Genomic DNA, 19,532 nt, shown 5'->3' with positions numbered 1-19,532 from the left:
GGTCTGCATGTCAATAACAATTATTAAGTTTTAAACTCTATCATGAGTTTATATTCTGGTAGGAGAGATAGAGCATGTAAAATATAGTTGATTTTAATATAATACAATATGTGGAATGATATGTGGTTTTAATAAGATATAGGTGTGGCATAGAGAGAGTGTTTAACTCTGTGTTTAGGGGTTTGCAGATCAGAGAAAACATCAGTAAACAGGTGATGCTTTAGTATGACTTTGGAAGATAAATAGTAATTTGCTTAATGAACCTATGGAACTGAAAAAGGAATTTATTAAAGAACTGAAGGCATTAAAAAACTGAGAACAGAACTGCCATATGACCCAGCAATCCCACTGTTGGGCATACACCTGAGGAAACCAGAATTGAGAGAGACATGTGTACCCCAGTGTTCATCGCAGCACTATTTACAATAGCAAGGACATGGAAACAACCTAAATTAGTCCATCGGCAGATGAACGGATAAGAGGGTTGTGGTACATATACAATGGAATATTACTCAGCTATTAAAAAGAACACATTTGAATCAGGTCTAATGAGGTGGATGAAACTGGAGCCTATTATACAAAGTGAAGTAAGTCAGAAAGAAAAACACCAATACAGTATATTAACACATATATATGAAATTTAGAAAGATGGTAACAATTACCCTATATGCAAGACAGCAAAAGAAACACAGATATAAAGAACAGACTTTTGGACTCTGTGAGAGAAGGCGAGGGTAGGATGATTTGAGAGAATAGCATTGAAACATATATATTACCATATGTGAAATAGATGACCAGTCCAAGTTCAATGCATAAAGCAGGGCACTCAAAACCAGTGCACTGGGACAACCCAGAAGGATGGGATGGGCAGGGAGGTGGGAGGGGTTCAGGACAGGGGGACACATGTACACCCATGGCTGATTCATGTCAATGTATGGCAAAAATCACCACAGTATTGTAAAGTAATTAGCTTCCAATTAAAATAAATAAATATAAAAAAAAGAATTGAAGGCATATAACAACATGATCTGTTTTAGGAATGACAAATTAGTATTGTATTCAAAAAAAGAGGAAGTATGAATTGTTCAGGGATGGGAGAAGAAGCTAGGCAAGTCATGAATATTGTTTAATACTTTGTAAAATTTGGTGGTGATGTTTGTAGGAAGGTGGACAGAAGCATAGACCTAAAGACTTACCCATTCTGTCTGTTGAATTTGACGCAGCTGTGTTCAGGAATAATTTCTTGATGCAAGTCCTATTCAGTTTGTTTCTCATTTTTAACCATCTTCAGCTGGGCCTTAATTGTGGCTATCTCCCAATCCTCTCAAGATCACCAAAAAAGTTCTCTTCTTTGATCATTTTCTTTGAAAGATGTCAAGTGTTTTTTATAGCCAGTAGAGTTCTAAGAACAAATCCAGTTTAAAGCAATTTGGAAATTTCCAAGAAAATTATTCCTGGTTAAATTGATAACTAAGTTTTATATCTGAATCTAGACAGTCTGGTTCATTTTGCTTTGACTTGAGAAAGGGTATTTTAATATTCTGTGTTCTAACTAAGCAATGCTTTATACTTGTTGAAACATTTTTTGAATTTTGGTTATATATTTATATAATATCTATTTGTAGTCAATTATTTTAAGGTGATAAATCTTTCCAGCAATAATATGGCTTTTATATGGCTTTAAATTTTTTCTTGGTTTAAGCTAGGTGTGTGTCTGGCCCTTTGTTCCCATAAGAGTCAGATTATGTTTATTTTATGGAAAATGTCATTATAATTATGCTATCAAAATACATATTTCTTTACTTTGATAGTTTTGCCTTACCTTTCTTAGAAATTAATCAAGATATTTAATTGCTTATCTATGTGCAGGTTAGTTGATTTATTAACTATTATATTGAATAGGCAAAATAACTTTTTGCTCTTATATCTTCTTGAATTATTATAGTTCAGAAACTGAGAAGAATGGTTTAATGCATTGTAAGTGAGGCAGAACTTTTTATTTATTGTATATTGAAAGGGGAAAAAACCCTTCTCAGTTAGAGATAAGGAGAAAGGAAAGAAATTGAGATGCTCTTTTATAAATAGCATTTTTAGTTTTTAAATTAATTTATTTTAATTGGAGAATAATTACTTTACAATATTGTGATGGTTTTTGCCATCTACATCAACATGAATTGGCCATGGGCATAGATATGTCCCCCCATCCTGAACCCCCCTCCCATCTCCCTACCCAACCTGTCCCTCTGGGTTATCCCAGATCACTGGCTTTGGGTGCCCTGCTTCTTGCATGGAACTTGCGCTCATCATCTACTTTACATATGGTAATGTACTTGTTTTAATGCTATTCTCTCAAATCATCCCACTCTTGCCTTCTCCCACGGAGTCCAAAAGCCCTTCCCCTTGGAGGACCAGTCCTCAAAGACCCTTAGGTGGGGCTCCCGGGTTGTGCAGAGGATGCTCCAGTCAAAAAGAGAGATTTATGAATAAGGCTGTCCCCAAAGTTGGGGGAAGTTGTTTACATCTGTGTCTCCTTTGCTGCCCTACATGTGGGATCGTCATTACCGTCTTTCTAAATTCCATATATATGTGTTAATATACAGTATTTGTCTTTCTGTTTCTGACTTACTTTACTCTTCATGATAGGCTCCAGTTTCAAATCCACCTCATTAGAACTGACTCAAATGTGTTACTTTTTACAGCTGACTGATATTCCATTGTGTGTATGTACTACAACTCCCTTATTTATTCATCTGCAAGTGGATGTCTAGGTTGCTTCCATGTCCTTACCTTATAAATAGCTTTTTTAAGTAAGTGTTACTGTGTATCTCTGGTCAGGAAACACAGTGTTTCATAGGGTAAAATAAGGGACAGATGACCTAGAGTGTGTCATTGCCCATTCTTTAACACAGTCCAGATGGTATAAATTTAGCTTCAATTTTTAGAAGAGTATTAGCAACATCCCTTCCTTGTTCTTGCAACAATTTTGTTAACACATGACAGCTTCCATATTTCTCGTATTCTCTGCTCCAGCTTTTACTTAGACAGTAGCTTCTTGTCACTTTAATTTTTTTTTTTTAATAATTTTTCTTAGTTGGAGAAACTGGCTAAATTGTATTAAATAGCTTCTCTTTTAGATTTCTTCTGTTATCCTATAATGGGGTCTTCCACATCTTAAATTGTGTATTTTACTTTAAATTTTTTCATTTAAGTTTTTGCTTGAAATTAGTTTTATTTTATTTTAAAATTTTTCATTTAAGTTTTTGCTTAAAATTAGTTTTGATGACTTTATATAAAATGTCACTGATGAAACCATGCATCTCAGATGGAACTTGAACCCACAGTCGAGGATGAAAATCCAGCCAGAACCCAGACTGGGAATTGACCCCACGGTCTTTTAATTGAGATCACGCCTGATCTCAGGACTTAATGACACTCAGGTTCTTGATGTCTCATTGCAGAAAGAATTTAGAGAGAGACAAAGTGATAGGTAAGAAGTGGATTTATTTAGAGAGAAACACACTCTACAGACAGAGTGTGGGCCGTCTCAGAAGGTGAGAGGCCTTGAAATATGACGTGGTTAGTTTTTATGGGCTGGGTAATTTCATAGGCTAGGACGTGGGAGGATTAGTCCAACTATTTAGAGAAAAGGGATGGAGATTTCTAGGAATTGCACTATGCCCACTTTTTGACCTTTTATGGTTCACCTCAGAACTGTCATGGCACTGGTAGGTGTGTCATTTAGTATGCTAATGTATTACCATGAGCGTATAAGAAGCCCAAGCTCCACTGGAAGTCAGATATTCCACCATCTTTGGCCTGGTTGGTTCTAACCAATTTTTGTCTTGTCCTATGGGTGTCGTTCTTTTAAAGGTGGTGCACTGCCCCCTTCCCTCCTGTTACACTGAGGCCATTGTTTATATTTTCATATTATGTCATCTCTAATGAGGAATCTGAGAGTGGAAGTGGGGATCTCTCTAGTGTTATTATCAGGAGTGGTTGTCATCTCTGAGCAACTGATTTGCTTTCATCTTATGCTAGAGTTTTCACTTGTCTCAGTTAACCCAATTTATCCTTCTAAAAAATTTTTGTGTTTTCTATTTACCTTATTTTATCTATCATTAGACTGTTTAGCTGATTTTTTTTAAAAAATTCAGATTAATTTAGTTATGATTAGCAAACATTGTAAAATAACCATCAGGGTGATCCAACACATATATTCTTTTCCTGATTTTTAAGAACAGAAACGTATTTCTGCAATATCTCCAGTGGATTTAATCTTCTTTACTTTCTTCTCTGTTCTTGGTTATGGCAGAGAAAAACTGTGGGCCATTCTTATGTTGTGAGAGTTTTGTCCAGGGCAACAATTTAAGAGAACAACATGGATTATGAAGTTGGCTATGAGTGATTCCCTTGCTGAATTTTTTAAATGTTTTTCTTAATTGAATTAATGATAGCAGGCCTTCTGCTTATAAAAGTTAGTATTTCGAAGGTTTGGAAATAGGACTTTTGAAATTCAGAATCAATTTTTCCCTAGAAACAATATTGTAAGTAGAGGTAATAAAATCATGGTAATTCACAGCAGCCTGGCCCATAATATAAACTGTAATAAAAACAAATGAAATTATAAATAATATAGTGAAAACTTATATTTCTTTTGTATACAGGTACTTGTGAAAAACCTGCTAGAGACTTGTACAAATTTGGGGCAGATATTTCAGATACTTTCAAGAACTTTTGAAGTTCTTGTCTGTCAAATCTAATTTAATTTTTAAAATATCAAGTAAAACAGAAGCTACTTTTAAATACATTTCTTGAGATTTCTAGAGAGCCATATTTGTGCATTTTATACAAATAGTCATTGAAGTAGGATCAACAGTTGGACTCCCTTATCTTTGTAAAAGTTACTAGTGCTGTTAAAGTATAGTTTAAGAAAAGTTACTTTTACTAAGCATCATTTGTAATATAGTACTATAAAATACTAAAATGGATACTGTACAGTATCTGAATATGTTAATTCTTTAAAGTGATATATTCTCTCAACTATAGTGTAAACTAAGATTACTGATATATAACATATAATCTATAGGTGGTTTCCACCCTATGTATAGCACTTATACATGATATAAGCTGCTGCTGCTGCTAAGTCGCTTCAGTCATGTCCAACTCTGTACGACCCCATGGACGGCAGCCCATCAGGCTCCACCATCCCTGGGATTCTCCAGGCAAGAACACTGGGGCAGGTTGCCATTTCCTTCTCCAGTGCATGAAAGTGAAAAGTGAAAGTGAAGTCGCTCAGTCGTGTCCGACTCTTAACGACCCCATGGACTGCAGCCTACCAGGCTCCTCCACCCATGGGATTTTCCAGGCAAGAGTACTGGAGTGGGGTGCCATTGATATAAGCTAGCCCATGGCAATTTAATTTATCCCATCTTGAAATACTATACCCTTGTATTATTGTTTTAGTCTGTTTTTGATTTCAAGAATATAATATTTTAGCCACATTAGGCATTTAATACCTTTGAAACTAGCCTATAGGAACTTATTGACATTTTGCCAGAAAAATAGTAATATACACATATGCACACAATATACACACACACACTTAAATGTTTCATAATAATATGTATTATTTGCAGGGGCAAGTGTAATAAAAGGGATAGGAAGGGAAGAAATACTATGGTGAGAACTATGAAACCATTCAAATGACACTTGTGCACTCCTTTTTCCCCTTTCATTTCTTTGTTACTTCTAAGGGACCTAAGGATAAGGACAGTTGGAGTGAAGAAGGTAGGGAATGGGGGAGAAAATTCAGCAAGCCAGTTGAGTAGTGTGTGTGTGTATGAATGGTAGGCAGGGAGTACAGACGCAGCTAGATCCCTACTCATTTCTCCAGTTACTTACATTTCAGAAAATACCCCTTAAAGTTGAAAACTTGTGTCTATATTATTAATCCGTCTACTCTGTAAGCAAAGAGAACTTGATTAGTTTAGAGAGTACTTTTTCTCAATAGTACAGTCCTATCCATGGTTGCTGGCTGGCCGCAACAGTTTTGGGGTTCTTTAGAATGCTCTGAAAGGAGTTAATATAAAGTTAGATTATTGTTTGGATGTTTGTAAGTTTGATATTTTAATTTATGAAATTTGTTGTTGTTCAGTCACTCAGTCTTGTCCGACTCTGCGACCCCATGGACTGCAGCACTCCAGGTTTCCCTGTCCTTCACTGTCTCCTGGAGTTTGCTCAAACTCATGTCCATTGAGTCGGTAATGCCATCCACCGTCTCATCCTCTGTTGCTCCCTTCTCCTCCTGCCCTCAAATCTTTTCCAGCATCAAGGTCTTTTCCAATGAGTTGGCTCTTCATATCAGGTGGCCAAAGTATTGGAATTTCAGCATCGTTCCTTCCAACTTTTTATTTATTCTGGATGTATCATGCTTTTAATACTAATAACTAAAACCAATAAGAAAGGCAATTGCTTGTATATAATTTATGACAGCATTTTACAAGGCTAACCCATCAAACATATACATGTTATTTTAGTTCAGATCAGTGACTTTTTTACAGAGTTACACTAGTACTTCCATCCAAGTTTGATGCATGAAACAGGGCACTCAAAGCTGGTGCACTAGGATAGCCCTGAGGGATGGGATGGGGAGGGAGGTGCAGGTGGGGTTCAGGATGGGGGACACATGTACACCCATGGCTGATTCATGTCAATGTATGGCAAAACCACTACAATATTGTAAAGTAATTAGCCTCCAATTAAAATAAATTAATTAATTAAAAAAATGTTAACACTTCAAAAAAATAAATGAGTACTTCCAACTATTTTCTGATTTCCAGGGAATAATAAAAAGCATGGTTCATGTGCATTGTAACATTAAAGTTCTTCCAGCAATCAATTTGTTTTCATTGCAACTCTTTAATTGCTGTTTGTCTAGGGGATAGTGATCCTAGAAGAATGTCGACTTCCAAAAGATATATTGAAAAAGCAAGTACAATTTGCAGACCAGCCAGCTTCCTTAAACACTTCTGGGACTCCCCAGATTCCTCAAGAGAGTCAAGATCCTTTACCAGAACAAGATTTTGAAATGTCACCAAGTAGCCCTACACTACTTCTTCGCAATATAGAAAAACAGGTAATGTGAAGTATGAGTGGACTTTGAATGGATTTTGTAAACTGTTCTACTTAAATATGTTTCTTAAGAATATCAATTTTGTAAGACATTGGTTATTGAAGTTGGTCATTTGACATTAAGTACAATTAAAATATTTAGTATATCTAGTCTAATAGTGATATAATTAAAGTTATTTAAATATGATATGTTAAGTGTTGGCATATAGCTATAGGGTGATAACTCATTAGACTAGGGTTGGAAAGTCTTGTTTTCTAACAAAATTGCTCATCATTAAACTTTTTTCATGGAGAAAGAACTGGGGTACCACTTAATAGATCTGAGTGGGGTATTTGATTGACTTATTGATAGAAGGTTTTAGTGAAAGATAACATTGGAATATGGATTATTTCATTAAAAAGTGATTGTGGAAATAGTCTTAATAGATCTTTGATAAATTATTTTGATTCCAAAACCTTTTCTGGTATTTAAATCCTCTTATGAATAACTCATAAATATTCAAAATAAAAAATTTTGTCTTGGGAGATGGATATATACCAAGATGTTTTTCTCTGTGGTATTCTGTGTGAAATATTATTACAGGTTATTTTCTTTTCATTTTTGAAACCTCTTCATACCTTCCCTTTTTTCTCTAATGAACTATAGTAGATTACATGTGTAATGAAAAAGGTGTCATTCTTTTGTAGAAATGTACTGTTTCCATTGATATGGCTTATGCATATTACAATTGTTTTATGTGATTGTTTTGAGAATAATTAATATTTATTATATATTACAAATAGGTTACATGTAAATTTTGGATAAGAGTGAATGAAAATTTGGGGTATCTGAAGAAACTGGTATTTCAAATTAGGAAAAAATTTGAGAAGGAAGCCTAAGCTTGAATTCTAGCTCCATTTATTTTCCTTTTAAATTTATTTTTAATTTGAGGATAATTGCTTTATAATATTGTGTTGATTTCTGTCATACAACATGAATCAGCCATAAGTGTGTGTGTGTGTGTGTGTGTGTGTGTGTGTGTGTGTGTGTGTATCTCTCTCCTTTCTCTTGAACCTCTTTCCCACCCGTCCCATCCCATCCCTTGTAGATTGTCACAGAGCACCAGGTTGTCCTAGCTCCACATCATACCAATTTTATAATCCTTGATTGAGCTGCTTAATCTATCTTTTCTTCAGCTTTCCTCATCTGTAATTGATTTTAATAATAGTAGTATCAGTAGTTTTTAATATTATCTACTTTGCAGGTTAGTTGTAAAGATTAGCAATATTCTATGTTTAGTGCTTAATATAGTGCCTGGCATATAGTTGGCACTTAATAAATTATAGCTATGAGTTTGTTTTTATTAATTTGGCTACCTCAAAGGAGATATTTTATAGATGGTATCAGCTGAATTTCAGTGTTTTAGAGGATAGGATGAGTAGACAAAGGAACTGAGCAAAAACGGATATGGAAAAAGAGGAGCACTTAAAAATGTAGATTTATTTATAATAAATGGAAAAATTAGTAACGGTATAAATTGTCTTTATAGAGTAAAATATGTACTAAAACAAACATTTACTTGTTTCATGAGAGGTTAAACTTTAATAGGTACTAAAGGTCTGAGATTTAACCATATTTCTTGTAGCAACAGTAAAAGGTTTACTGTTTTCTTGCAGAGTGCACAGTTGACTGAAATCATCAACAGTTTGATTGCCCCTCTCAACTTGTCCCCTACATCATCACCCCTCTCTTCTAAATCGTGTAGCCATAAATGTCTGGCTAACGGCATTTCCAGGAGGTAGGTGTCAGTGAGTTAGTTTTACTTCTCAGTTTGGCTTTGCTTATTTTATTTTGTTTTGATCTTTTAAGTACTGTAACTTCTTTTTTCTTCTTAAGCATTATTAGAGTACAATCAATAAACCATGGATGCATTTTTAGATAACATCAAACTTTTATAACTAAGGGAACTGTAAACCTGAGAATGAGGAAGAAAGCTTTCCGGGAAGTTTTGTAATGTTTCTTAAAAAGAAAAACAGTGATATGATTTGCTTCAGTAGTACTACCATATTTAATATGCCTTCCATTTTGTACATTTTATAGTCTTCAGCTCCATACTGCCGTTGCAATTCATTTTAGTAAAAGATCCTATATATAGTTTGGGCATGGAAGACTGATTGGTAGATACCATCCATAAAATTGAGCTTAAGTTTTACTCATTTTGTAAATGAGTCATTCTGTAGCTCAGCTTTTGTAAGATAAATTTTTTACTAAATGTGGTTAATATAGTAATTCCTACAATCCTTAGCAATTTATTATGTCATGTTAGCAAAAAATATAGATATTATGAATCCTCTTTTGGGAACAGCATTTGTTTCCTTTATTTTGCTTACTTTTCTCTTTTAAGCTTTCATTTTAAAGATAAATTACAATTAAAAAGCTACTAGAATATTATTTTGTGCATCTAATTTTTTTCAAATAAAATTGTAACGTGGGCTTCTTTGCCTTAAGTACCATAAAGAATTAAGTGTAATTTAGTACTGGAAATATTTGTATTAATAATTATATATGATTTATTATTAAATTAAAAATAACAAGAAAGGAAAATTTATACCACAATGAAAATTATGCTAAGTAGCTATCAGATTCTTAATGAGACTAGTGGATGTAAACTAAGTCTTAAAAATGCTGTTATTTTTATTTCTAATTTGTTGTTTTGAAAGTAATTTTTAATACTTTTACAGTTTTGTTTGTGCAGGCTCATTTTTACATTATTCTATTATGGAAACAGTAATTCTGTTGGTTTTACTTTTATTTTTGTTGACTTTATATTCAATCCTTGTATCACTGATGATTCTCCTGAAAGTCAAGATTCTAATATGTTCTAATAGATAATTATAATATCTTCATTTATGAGGACGTTTCCTCATTAAAAAAGTCATAATTACAAGTTGAGCCACTAAGCACCATCAAATTGTGATTTGGGGCTAAGTCAATTTTAGATTATATTTTGTTTACCTAAGTAGGCCTTATGCTATTATACTTATGTGGGTGTGGTGTGTGTGTGTATGTGTGTACTAATTTTCATCTTAATGTACTTGCATATATTTTTGATCATTTATTCACAAAGTATTTATTCCTTAACTGTTGCTGTATGCCCTATAGTTAAAGTCCTAGGAACACAATGATTACAAAGACAAAATCTTCACTTGTAAATAGCTTAAACAGTTTAGTAGGTTAAACATGTAATTGTTTAAAGTACCATATAATAATAGTGGAATTGTGTGGAGTTGTTTGAATATTTGGTTTTAACAGCTGTCATAGTTGAAAAACGTACCTCATAAAAATATACAAATCCAAATGAAAGAAATGTAACATTGGCTGTGTTTACCAAATCATGATACTTTTTCAGTCCTATCTTTATATAGTCAAAGGTTCTTATTGCAATCAGCTAGTAATTGCCATCTTTCTTGATGTTAAGTAGTTGTTCCTACAAACTAATTTGAAAGATTATTTCTGAAAGTTTGTAACAGGTTGAAAACTAAAATTATTTGATAGATTTAAGAGTATATAAAATTTTGCTCTCCAGCATTTTGAAGTGTGCTGATATATATGTTTTAATTAATTTTATTTTCACTAATGTGTTTATTTTTGACAACAATGAACACTTTTCTCCAAATATTTTATACATGAATTTTTTTTTCAAAAAGCACTTATTTTCACATTTCCTATCAAAATGTTATATTCCCTTGAAGGAAAGATTATAATAGTTATTTTCTAACATTTGCTAGAAAATGTAACACAGTTCCCTTTCATCAACTCAGAGAAGATGAGAGAATTTAGAATGTTGAGTTTTTTAAATACCTAATTTATCTTTAGTAAGTCTTGTTACCAGATAACAGTAAACTGCTATATGAAACAAATGATTTGGAGGATACTCCAGATCTCATAAAAAAGTTTTGTAAAAATTCTATTTATGATAGTATATACTATAATATATTAACCAGGAACATAGAAACTAGAATATATTACAGATAAGAAAATCATAACACCGAAAGAAAATTTTGAGGATATGTTGTCATTGTGTTAGATACCAAAGAGAGGTACTAAAAAATATCTCTTGGTTTTATCAGTTGAGACTTTAGCAAGAATATGTAGTGTGGCATGACAGAAATAAGAGTTGATTATGAATGGAATGGGAGGTGAAATAGAGAGGAGTCCAGACTGTATTTTCAAGGGTGCTGACTGTAAAGGCTGAAATAAAATGAATACACAAAGTCAGGGAAGGTGTTTCTGTTTTTAAGATGGAAGAAATGTAAGCATCTTTATTAAAATAAAGAGAAGAGAAAGAGCCGCAGATGGGAAATGTAGAGGTACATACCACAAAGTTATGGAGGAAACTTATGACAGGAAAAAGTAATGTAAAATAATTTAACAGATTATTTTACATTGCTCATATTTAAGAGTATTATCAAAGCTTTTAAAAATTAATCAAATATATAATTTCACATTATAGTAATATATGGAAAAGTTTTAATAAGAGATATTGATATTGAAGCAACGTAAAATTTATTTTTTGTGGAGCTTCTGACTCTGGGAGTAAAATGTCAAATGAAAGTGAAAGTCGTGTGTTCGACTCTTTACAACCCCAAGGAATTCTCCGGGCCAGAATACTGGAGTGGGTAGCCTTTCCCTTCACCAGGGGATCTTCCCAATCCAGGGATCGCGCCCAGGTCTCCCGCAGTGCAGGCGGATTCTTTACCAGTAGAGTCACAAGGGAAGCCCATGTCAAGTGAGGCCTAGTTTTATTTCTTATATCTTTCTGTTTTCCCAGTATTCTTGTTATTTTTTTCCTTTATATGTCGTTTAATAGGAACAAAACATCTTTTAAACTCAGACATTTTCAAGAGTAAGGGCTTGCTCTGTTTAATGTTATTCAAATCACAAAGTATTTACTATTCACTTTATGTATTAAAGTAAATGTGAAGGTAAGAAGAAAACTCATTTGAGTAAGAATTTAAAAATTCTGGTAAAGTGTACATACCATAAAATTTACCATTTAATCATTTTTAAGTTTTAGGAGCATTAAGTAATTCACATTTTTGTCAATAGTCTCCATCATCCATCTCCAGAACTTTTTCATCTTCCTAAACTAAAATTCTAGCTATTAAATAATACTTCCACATTCTTCCTTCCTCCTGGTTCTTAGCAACCACCATTCTATTTTATATCTCTATCAGGCTGACTATGCTAGGTATTTTATATAAATGTAGTTTTTGTCCTTTTGTGATTGCCTTGCTTCACTTTGCATAATGTTGTCAAGGTTCATCCATATTGTAGCATATGTCAACATTCCCTTTTTAAGGGAATAAAATTCTACTTTATGTATGAACATTGTTTTAAACTTTAAATCAGTTTATTGACATAGTAACACAACACACTTGCCTCTCTGACACCCCCATGCCCCCTCACCCAATATATTGATAGATGTCTCCAGCTTCCTCCTCCCTGAAACAGGCTATTCAGTGAAACAGGGTAGGCCACGTCTACGTCCCCAGTGTCATGCCTAAGCTCTGTGGAGCAAGGTCTCAGGCACTGCTCAGAACTTGTTAGGGAGAGAGCGGGGCAGTTAGGCCTGCACTCAGCCAGGCAGTCATCCAGTCTCTAAGAACAGATTCCCCCACAACACTCAGGCTCTGAGTTGCTGTTTTGTTTACCCATTGATCTTTGGATGAATATTTGGGTTGCTTCCACCTTTTGGCTAGTGTGAATAATGCTTCTGTGAACAGGGGTATACAAATATCTGTTGAGGTCCCAGCGTTTTATTATTTGCGTATGTACCCAGAAGGGGAATTGGTGGATTGAATAACAGGTTTATTTTTCAATTGTTTACATTGTAAATGAGAAATTATTGAATGCTGTTAACAACATTTCTAAACCAAAAGTTAAAAAAATAAGAGCCCAGAAAAGTAAACAAGGCACAGCAGTCTACTTTGTCTGAGACCAAATTTTGACAAAATATCAAGTTGAGGATTTGGTAGCTTTGTGTGAAAAGAGAGAAAGCTAGATCCAGAAAAATCAAGTGAAGTTTTAATAGCTTGGGTTAGAGGATGATAAATCAGAGCCCATGGCCTTGCCTATATATATATATATATATATATATATATATATATATATATGTATATGTATGTATATATATATTCTTTTGTATATGTATATATATTGTAAATATATATTTTTATATGTAAATATATGTGTATATATTATTTTTCATATTCTTTGCTGCATATCAGAAGCACAACATTGAGCATAGCACCAAGGAAAATAGCAAACCTACTTTGAAATAATGTGAACATTATAAGGATTTGACATGGATTTTCAGTCCAAATTTCCATCTGTGAGTCATCAAGGAATCCCTAGTTTAAAATGATTTTAGAATGGATGACACTACAAAATAGGTGCAAAGTCAAATGCACATTCTTTCTAGGGGAAGGTACCTTCTTTCTTCAGTCAGTTCAGTTCAGTCACTCAGTCGTGTCCCGATTCTTTGTGACCTTATGGACTGCAGCAAGCAAGGCCTCCCTGTCAAGGCCTCCCTTGAGTAAACTGGAGTTTACTCAAACTCATGTCCATTGAGTCGGTGATGCCATCCAATCATCTCATCCTCTGTCATCCCCTTCTCCCGCCTTCAGTCTTTCCCAGCATCAGAGTCATTTCCAGTGAGTCAATTCTTCACGTCAGGTGGCCAAAGTATTGGAATTTCAGCTTCAGCATCAGTCTTTCCAGTGAATATTCAGGACTGATTTCCTTTTGGATGGACTGGTTGGATCTCCTTGCAGTCCAAGGGATTCTCAACAGTCTTCAACACTACAGCTCAAAAGCATCAATTCTTCAGTGCTCAGCTTTCTTTATAGTCCACCTCTCACATCCATACTTAACTACTGGAAAAACCATAGCTTTGACTAGACAGTCCTTTGTTCACAAAGTAATATCTCTGCTTTTTAATATGCTGTCTACATTGGTCATCAGAGAAAGCAATGGCACCCCACTCCAGTACTCTTGCCTGGAAAATCCCATGGATGGAGGAGCCTGGTAGGCTGCAGTCCATGGAGTCGCCAAGAGTCGGACATGACTGAGCGACTTCACTTTCACTTTTCACTTTCATGCATTGGAGAAGGAAATGGCAACCCACTCCAGTGTTCTTGCCTGGAGAATCCCAGGGACGGGGGAGCCTGGTGGGCTGCCATCTATGGGGTCGCACAGAGTCGGACACGACTGAAGCAACTTAGCAGCAGCAGCAGCTACATTGGTCATAACTTTCCTTCAAAGGAGCAAGAATCTTTTAATTTCATGGCTGCAGTCACCATCTGCAGTGATTTTGGAGCCCCCCAAAATAAAGTCTGTCACTGTTTCCCCATCTACTTGCCATGAAGTGATGGAACCAGATGCCATGATATTAGTTTTCCGAATGCTGAGTTTTAAGCCAACTTTTTCACTCTCCTCTTTCACTTTCATCAAGAGGCTCTTTAGTTCCTCTTCACTTTCTGCCATAAGGGTGGTGTCATCTGCATATCTGAGGTTATTGATATTTCTCCCTGCAATCTTGATTCCAGCTTGTGCTTCATCCACCCCAGCATTTCTCATGATGTACTCTGCGTAGAAGTTAAATAAGCAGGGTGACAATATACAGCCTTGATGTACTCCTTTTCCTATTTGGAACCAGTCTGTTGTTCCATGTCCAGTTCTAACTTTTGCTTCCTAACCTGCACACAGATTTCTCAAGAGGCAGGTCAGGTGGTCTGGTATTCCCATCTCTTTCAGAATTTTCCACAGTTTGTTGTGGTTCACACAGTCAAAGGCTTTGGCATAGTCAATAAAACAGAAGTAGATTTTTTCAGGAACTCACTTGCTTTTTTGATGATCCAGGAGATGTTGGCAATTTGATCTCTGGTTTCTCTGCCTTTTCTAAATCCAGCTTAATCATCTGTACCCTCATGGTTCACATACTGTTGAAACCTGGCTTGGAGAATTTTGAGCAGTACTTTACTAGCATGTGAGATGAGTGCAATTGTGTGGTAGTTTGAGCATTCTTTGGCATTGCCTTTCTTTGGGATTAGAATGAAAACTGACCTTTCCAGTCCTGTGGCCACTGTTGAGTTTTCCAAATTTGCTGATGTATTGAGTGCAGCACTTTCACAGCATCATCTTTTAGGATTTGAAATAGCTTAACTGGAATTCCATCTCCACTATCTTTGTTCGTAGTGATGCTTTCTAAGACCCACTTGACTTCACATTCCAGGATGTCTGGCTTTAGGTGAGTGATCCCACCATCATGATTATCGGGATCGTGAAAATTTTTTTATAGTTCTTTTGTGTATTCGTGCCACCTCTTCTGCTTCTGTTAGGTCCATACCATTTCTGTCCTTTATCGAGCCCATCTTTGCATGAAATGTTCCCTTGGTATCTCTAATTCTCTTGAAGAGATCTCTAGTCTTTCCCATTCTGTTGTTTTCCTCTATTTCTTTGCATTGATTACTGAGGAACACTTTCTTATCTCTGCTTGGTATTCTTTGGAACTCTGCATTCAAATGGGTATATCTTTCCTTTTCTCACTTGCCTCTTGCTTCTCTTCTACTCACAGCTATTTGTAAGGCCTCCTCAGACAACCACTTTGCCTTTTTGCATTTCTTTTCCTTGGGGATGGTCTTGCTCCCTGTCTCCTGTACAGTGTCACGAACCTCCGTCCATAGTTCTTCAGGCACTCTGTCTGTCAGATCTAATCCCTTGAAAGTATTTGTCACTTCCACTGTATAATTGTATGGGATTTGATTTAGGTCATACCTGAATGGTCTAGTGGTTGTCCCTACTTACTTCAAGTCTGAATTTGGCAATAATGAGTTCATGATCTGAGCCACAGTCAGCTCCTAGTCTTATTTTTGCTGATTGTGTAGAACTTCTCCATCTTTGGCTGCAAAGAATATAATCAATCTGATTAGGGCCAGGAGATCCTTAGAAATCATTTTTTGAGGGCAGTGATCAGCACAGTCAAATATAAAATATAGTCAAGCACAAGGACCCAGGACAATAAGGTAAGGAAAATGAGAAAATAACAGCAAAAACATGCTGTCCTGGTGGCTTAGTGGTAAAGAATCTTCCTGCCAATGTAGGAGACACAGATTCAATCCTTGGTTCGGAAATACCCCATGGCAAAGAAAATGGCAATCTGCTTCAGTATTCTTGCCTGGAGAACCCTGTGGACAGAGGAGCCTGGTGTGCTACAGTCCATGGCATTGCAAAGAGTTGGACTCGACTTAGCAAGTGAGCAACAACAGCTGTAAACCCTCATAGGCCAGCTCTTACCAAAGACACTGGTCACATAGGTACCATGTGTCCTGTGGTACCTGTGAAGTCACTGAAGTACCATCTATTTCTGTCATACCTCTCGGGAAAGTAAAATGTTGCTGAATTGTTTTTGGTCTGCCTGATTTGTTTGGGACTCTGTAATTAAACCAAGTACTCTTAAATTGAGGATAAATACACTATTGGGTTTTTTTCTCTTATTATGTTTTATTTTCATATTACACTAGGAAAACATACCTTCTCAAAAGACTACCTTGGGACATTTAATCTCCTTTCTCCCCCCTAAAAGATTTAAACTTTGTTTATTCTTAATTATAGTGGCTTTTAATTTAGTGGTTTGTGGGGAACTTGAGATTATGGAAGTACATGTATACTTTTTTCATGTACTTTTTGTTTTCAACATTTTGTGACCTTGGGCAAGTCAGTTAATTTCTTTACATTGCATTTCTTTAATTCTAAATTTACTGGGATACAAATATTTTCTAAAGTAGTTTCTAGTGCTAATAGTCTTCAATTAAATGTTTGTTTGTAAAGAATTCCATTTATTCAAACAAATGAAAAATAAAAACAGAAAAGTCTCAATACAGCTTAAAATGTATATCACTTTGTAACATCACTATTGTTCTTTGCTTTGGATGTTTTATGTTAGCTTATATCTAGAGATTTAGTGAATAAAGAGAAATTACTCAACACATTTTATTACCTTTAAAGCATAATATAGAATTTATTATGGCAAGAAGTACCCAAGACAATAGGAGGAATGATGATCCTACTCAAGTGTCAAAAACTTTCGAATAAGCCATTTGGTAAGAACTAAGTCAAATTTATTACACATTGCCTTTCTTGGATGATTCTCATCTTAGTTTTTCTTTGATAACTCAGGCTCATCCCTGTGTCCACATCCTCACAGACTATCAATATTAATAATTGTATATCAATGAAAGAATTCACTTAATAGTTAGCAAATACATACCGAGTGATACAGGGTGCCAGGCATTGGATTGGCTTGGGTTATGATGTTGAACAAAACCAGGTGTGGTCTCTGACCTTATGGTATAGAGTCTAACTGGGTAAAAATGGTATCAACTGAAGAACCACACAAATAGATGTGTAATTTAAAATCCTGGGACTTCCCTGGTGGTCTAGTGACAAAGATTCCATGCTCTCCCTGCAGGGGGCCCTGGTTCAATCCCTGGTCAGGCAGCTAGATCCCCCACACTGCAACTAAAAGATTCTGTGTGCCACACCTAAGACCTGGCGCAAGCAAATAAATACATAAATAAAAATTTTTAAAGTAAATACTAAAAAAAAAAAATATCCTGGTGGGACTCCCTTGGCAGTCTAGTGGATGGAAGTCCATGCTTCCAAGGCAGAGAGCTCAGATATATCCCTGGTCAGGGAACTAAGATCCCACATGCCACAGACAAAATGTGAAGAAAAATTTTAATAAAAAAATAAAATTAAAATCCTGGTCAAGTGCTATGAAGAAAACTCATTGCATTGTTAAATAGTTCTGAAATTAGATGGGTCTGAGATCAGTCCCAACTGTAGAACTTGGTAGCATTGTGATTTTAGGCAACTTTCTAAATCACAGTTAAAATGCAAATAGTTTGCTTGCTGGGTTATTGTGAGGATCAAGTGAGAGAAGTGTGATATAATTTTACTCTTGTTTTTTACTCGTTTATTATCTACCTTTCTGGACGAGAATGTAAGCTCCGTGATAGTAGGAATTTTTCTGGTCTGTCTTCTTAACTGCTATTTTCTTGACATCTACATCAGAGTCATAATATGGGCATGAATAAATACTTTTTTAATGAATGAAATATCTTTTAGGATTTCTTACAGGTAAGAATTCCCCCAAAAATATTTTGTACTTATTTGCTTTTTCTCTGTCATAGTCGGATTGATATGTTGTTAATCTCATGCTGCCTCCTGCAGTTCTGCTTCCTCTCATCTAATTTAACTCTGGATTAGCAAATCAGATAAATAAAGTCAGAATGGTAGAAGTACCTGTCCTCTGATAAGAGAGTCTGAAGTAAAAGATAAGGCCTCTCTCTTAATACTAACAGGAGTGAGCTTTCATCCATGGACTCATTGAGATCTTTTTTGGTTATTTAAAAGACGTTTGCAGTTTCAGCTGTATTCTGTATACTTGGACTTACTAGATAAGTAGACTTGTCAGTGCTTCTAATAAAGCATTCTCATTCTAGCTTTATATCACATCATATCATATATATATATAGTTAGTTAGTTAGTTAGGTTTAAGAAATTAAAAAAGTTTGGTTACCTATTCTGTGTTATTATTTTTAGTGGACCACATAGAACTTAATGTTTGATACAATTTTTTCTAAGTATTTAAGGTAATTTTTATAATACCCTAATGATCTGTTCTTATGTCTAAAGTAAATTCACTTGGTTAATTCAGGGCAGCTGTTTTGCCCACTTTTTATTCATTGATTCCCAACCCCTATCTCTTAGTTAATTGCAGTATCTCCCAGAAGTCAGAATTGTTTTCTTAGCTTTATTAATCTTGGCAGCAGGGTTTAAGATGAGTCACCAGGAACTGAGCAACTGAAAAGACTGAATCTTCAAACAAATGAAGCATTACATTTTATCATCATAGATATAGTTATTTGTTTTTAGATCTCATACTCTAAAATGAAGATATAATGTTCTAAGTACATCTTCATTTACCCCATGGGGTATTATCTCTGGGAAAGTGAATTTCTACTTGAAATAATGTCTAGAATTTTTGTTGTTGTTGTTTTGCTTTAATGGGTCCCAGAATATGATATGAAATTAAATTCTAATGAATCATTATCATGCTATTTATTTCCACAAATGATAATTATCTCACAAAATGTAATGATCCTTTCTAATTGGGCCTCATGAAAAACTGCAGCTGAACTGATAAACTAATCACATATAAAGTAATTCTCTTACCTTCATAATATTTTCAATAGTCACTTCTCAGTTATGAGAAAACATTGTTAGCAAATTCTAGGCTGAAGTTTTCAAACATAATTTTGAGTTTCTGTGACATTAAATATTGTATCAGCTAGAT

The 19,532-nt window shown here is 34.9% G+C and overlaps 1 protein-coding gene across 8 annotated transcripts in view; it reads left to right on the top strand.

Annotated features, from left to right (window-relative positions):
- The window catches only part of KANSL1L (KAT8 regulatory NSL complex subunit 1 like), a 126,914-nt gene that overhangs the window by 54,145 nt on the left and 53,237 nt on the right, over positions 1-19,532 (top strand). For all 8 annotated transcript variants that reach the window (XM_055573334.1, XM_055573333.1, XM_055573330.1 and 5 more), the window contains exons 4-5: positions 6,938-7,135; positions 8,788-8,909. In XM_055573334.1, coding sequence (XP_055429309.1) covers positions 6,938-7,135; positions 8,788-8,909 — 320 coding nt within the window. The remainder of the gene's footprint in view (positions 1-6,937; positions 7,136-8,787; positions 8,910-19,532) is intronic.

This window comes from Bubalus kerabau, chromosome 3 (assembly GCF_029407905.1).
Source record: "Bubalus kerabau isolate K-KA32 ecotype Philippines breed swamp buffalo chromosome 3, PCC_UOA_SB_1v2, whole genome shotgun sequence".
Taxonomy (NCBI): domain Eukaryota; kingdom Metazoa; phylum Chordata; class Mammalia; order Artiodactyla; family Bovidae; genus Bubalus; species Bubalus kerabau.
This window is presented reverse-complemented; position numbering and strand designations above follow the sequence as displayed.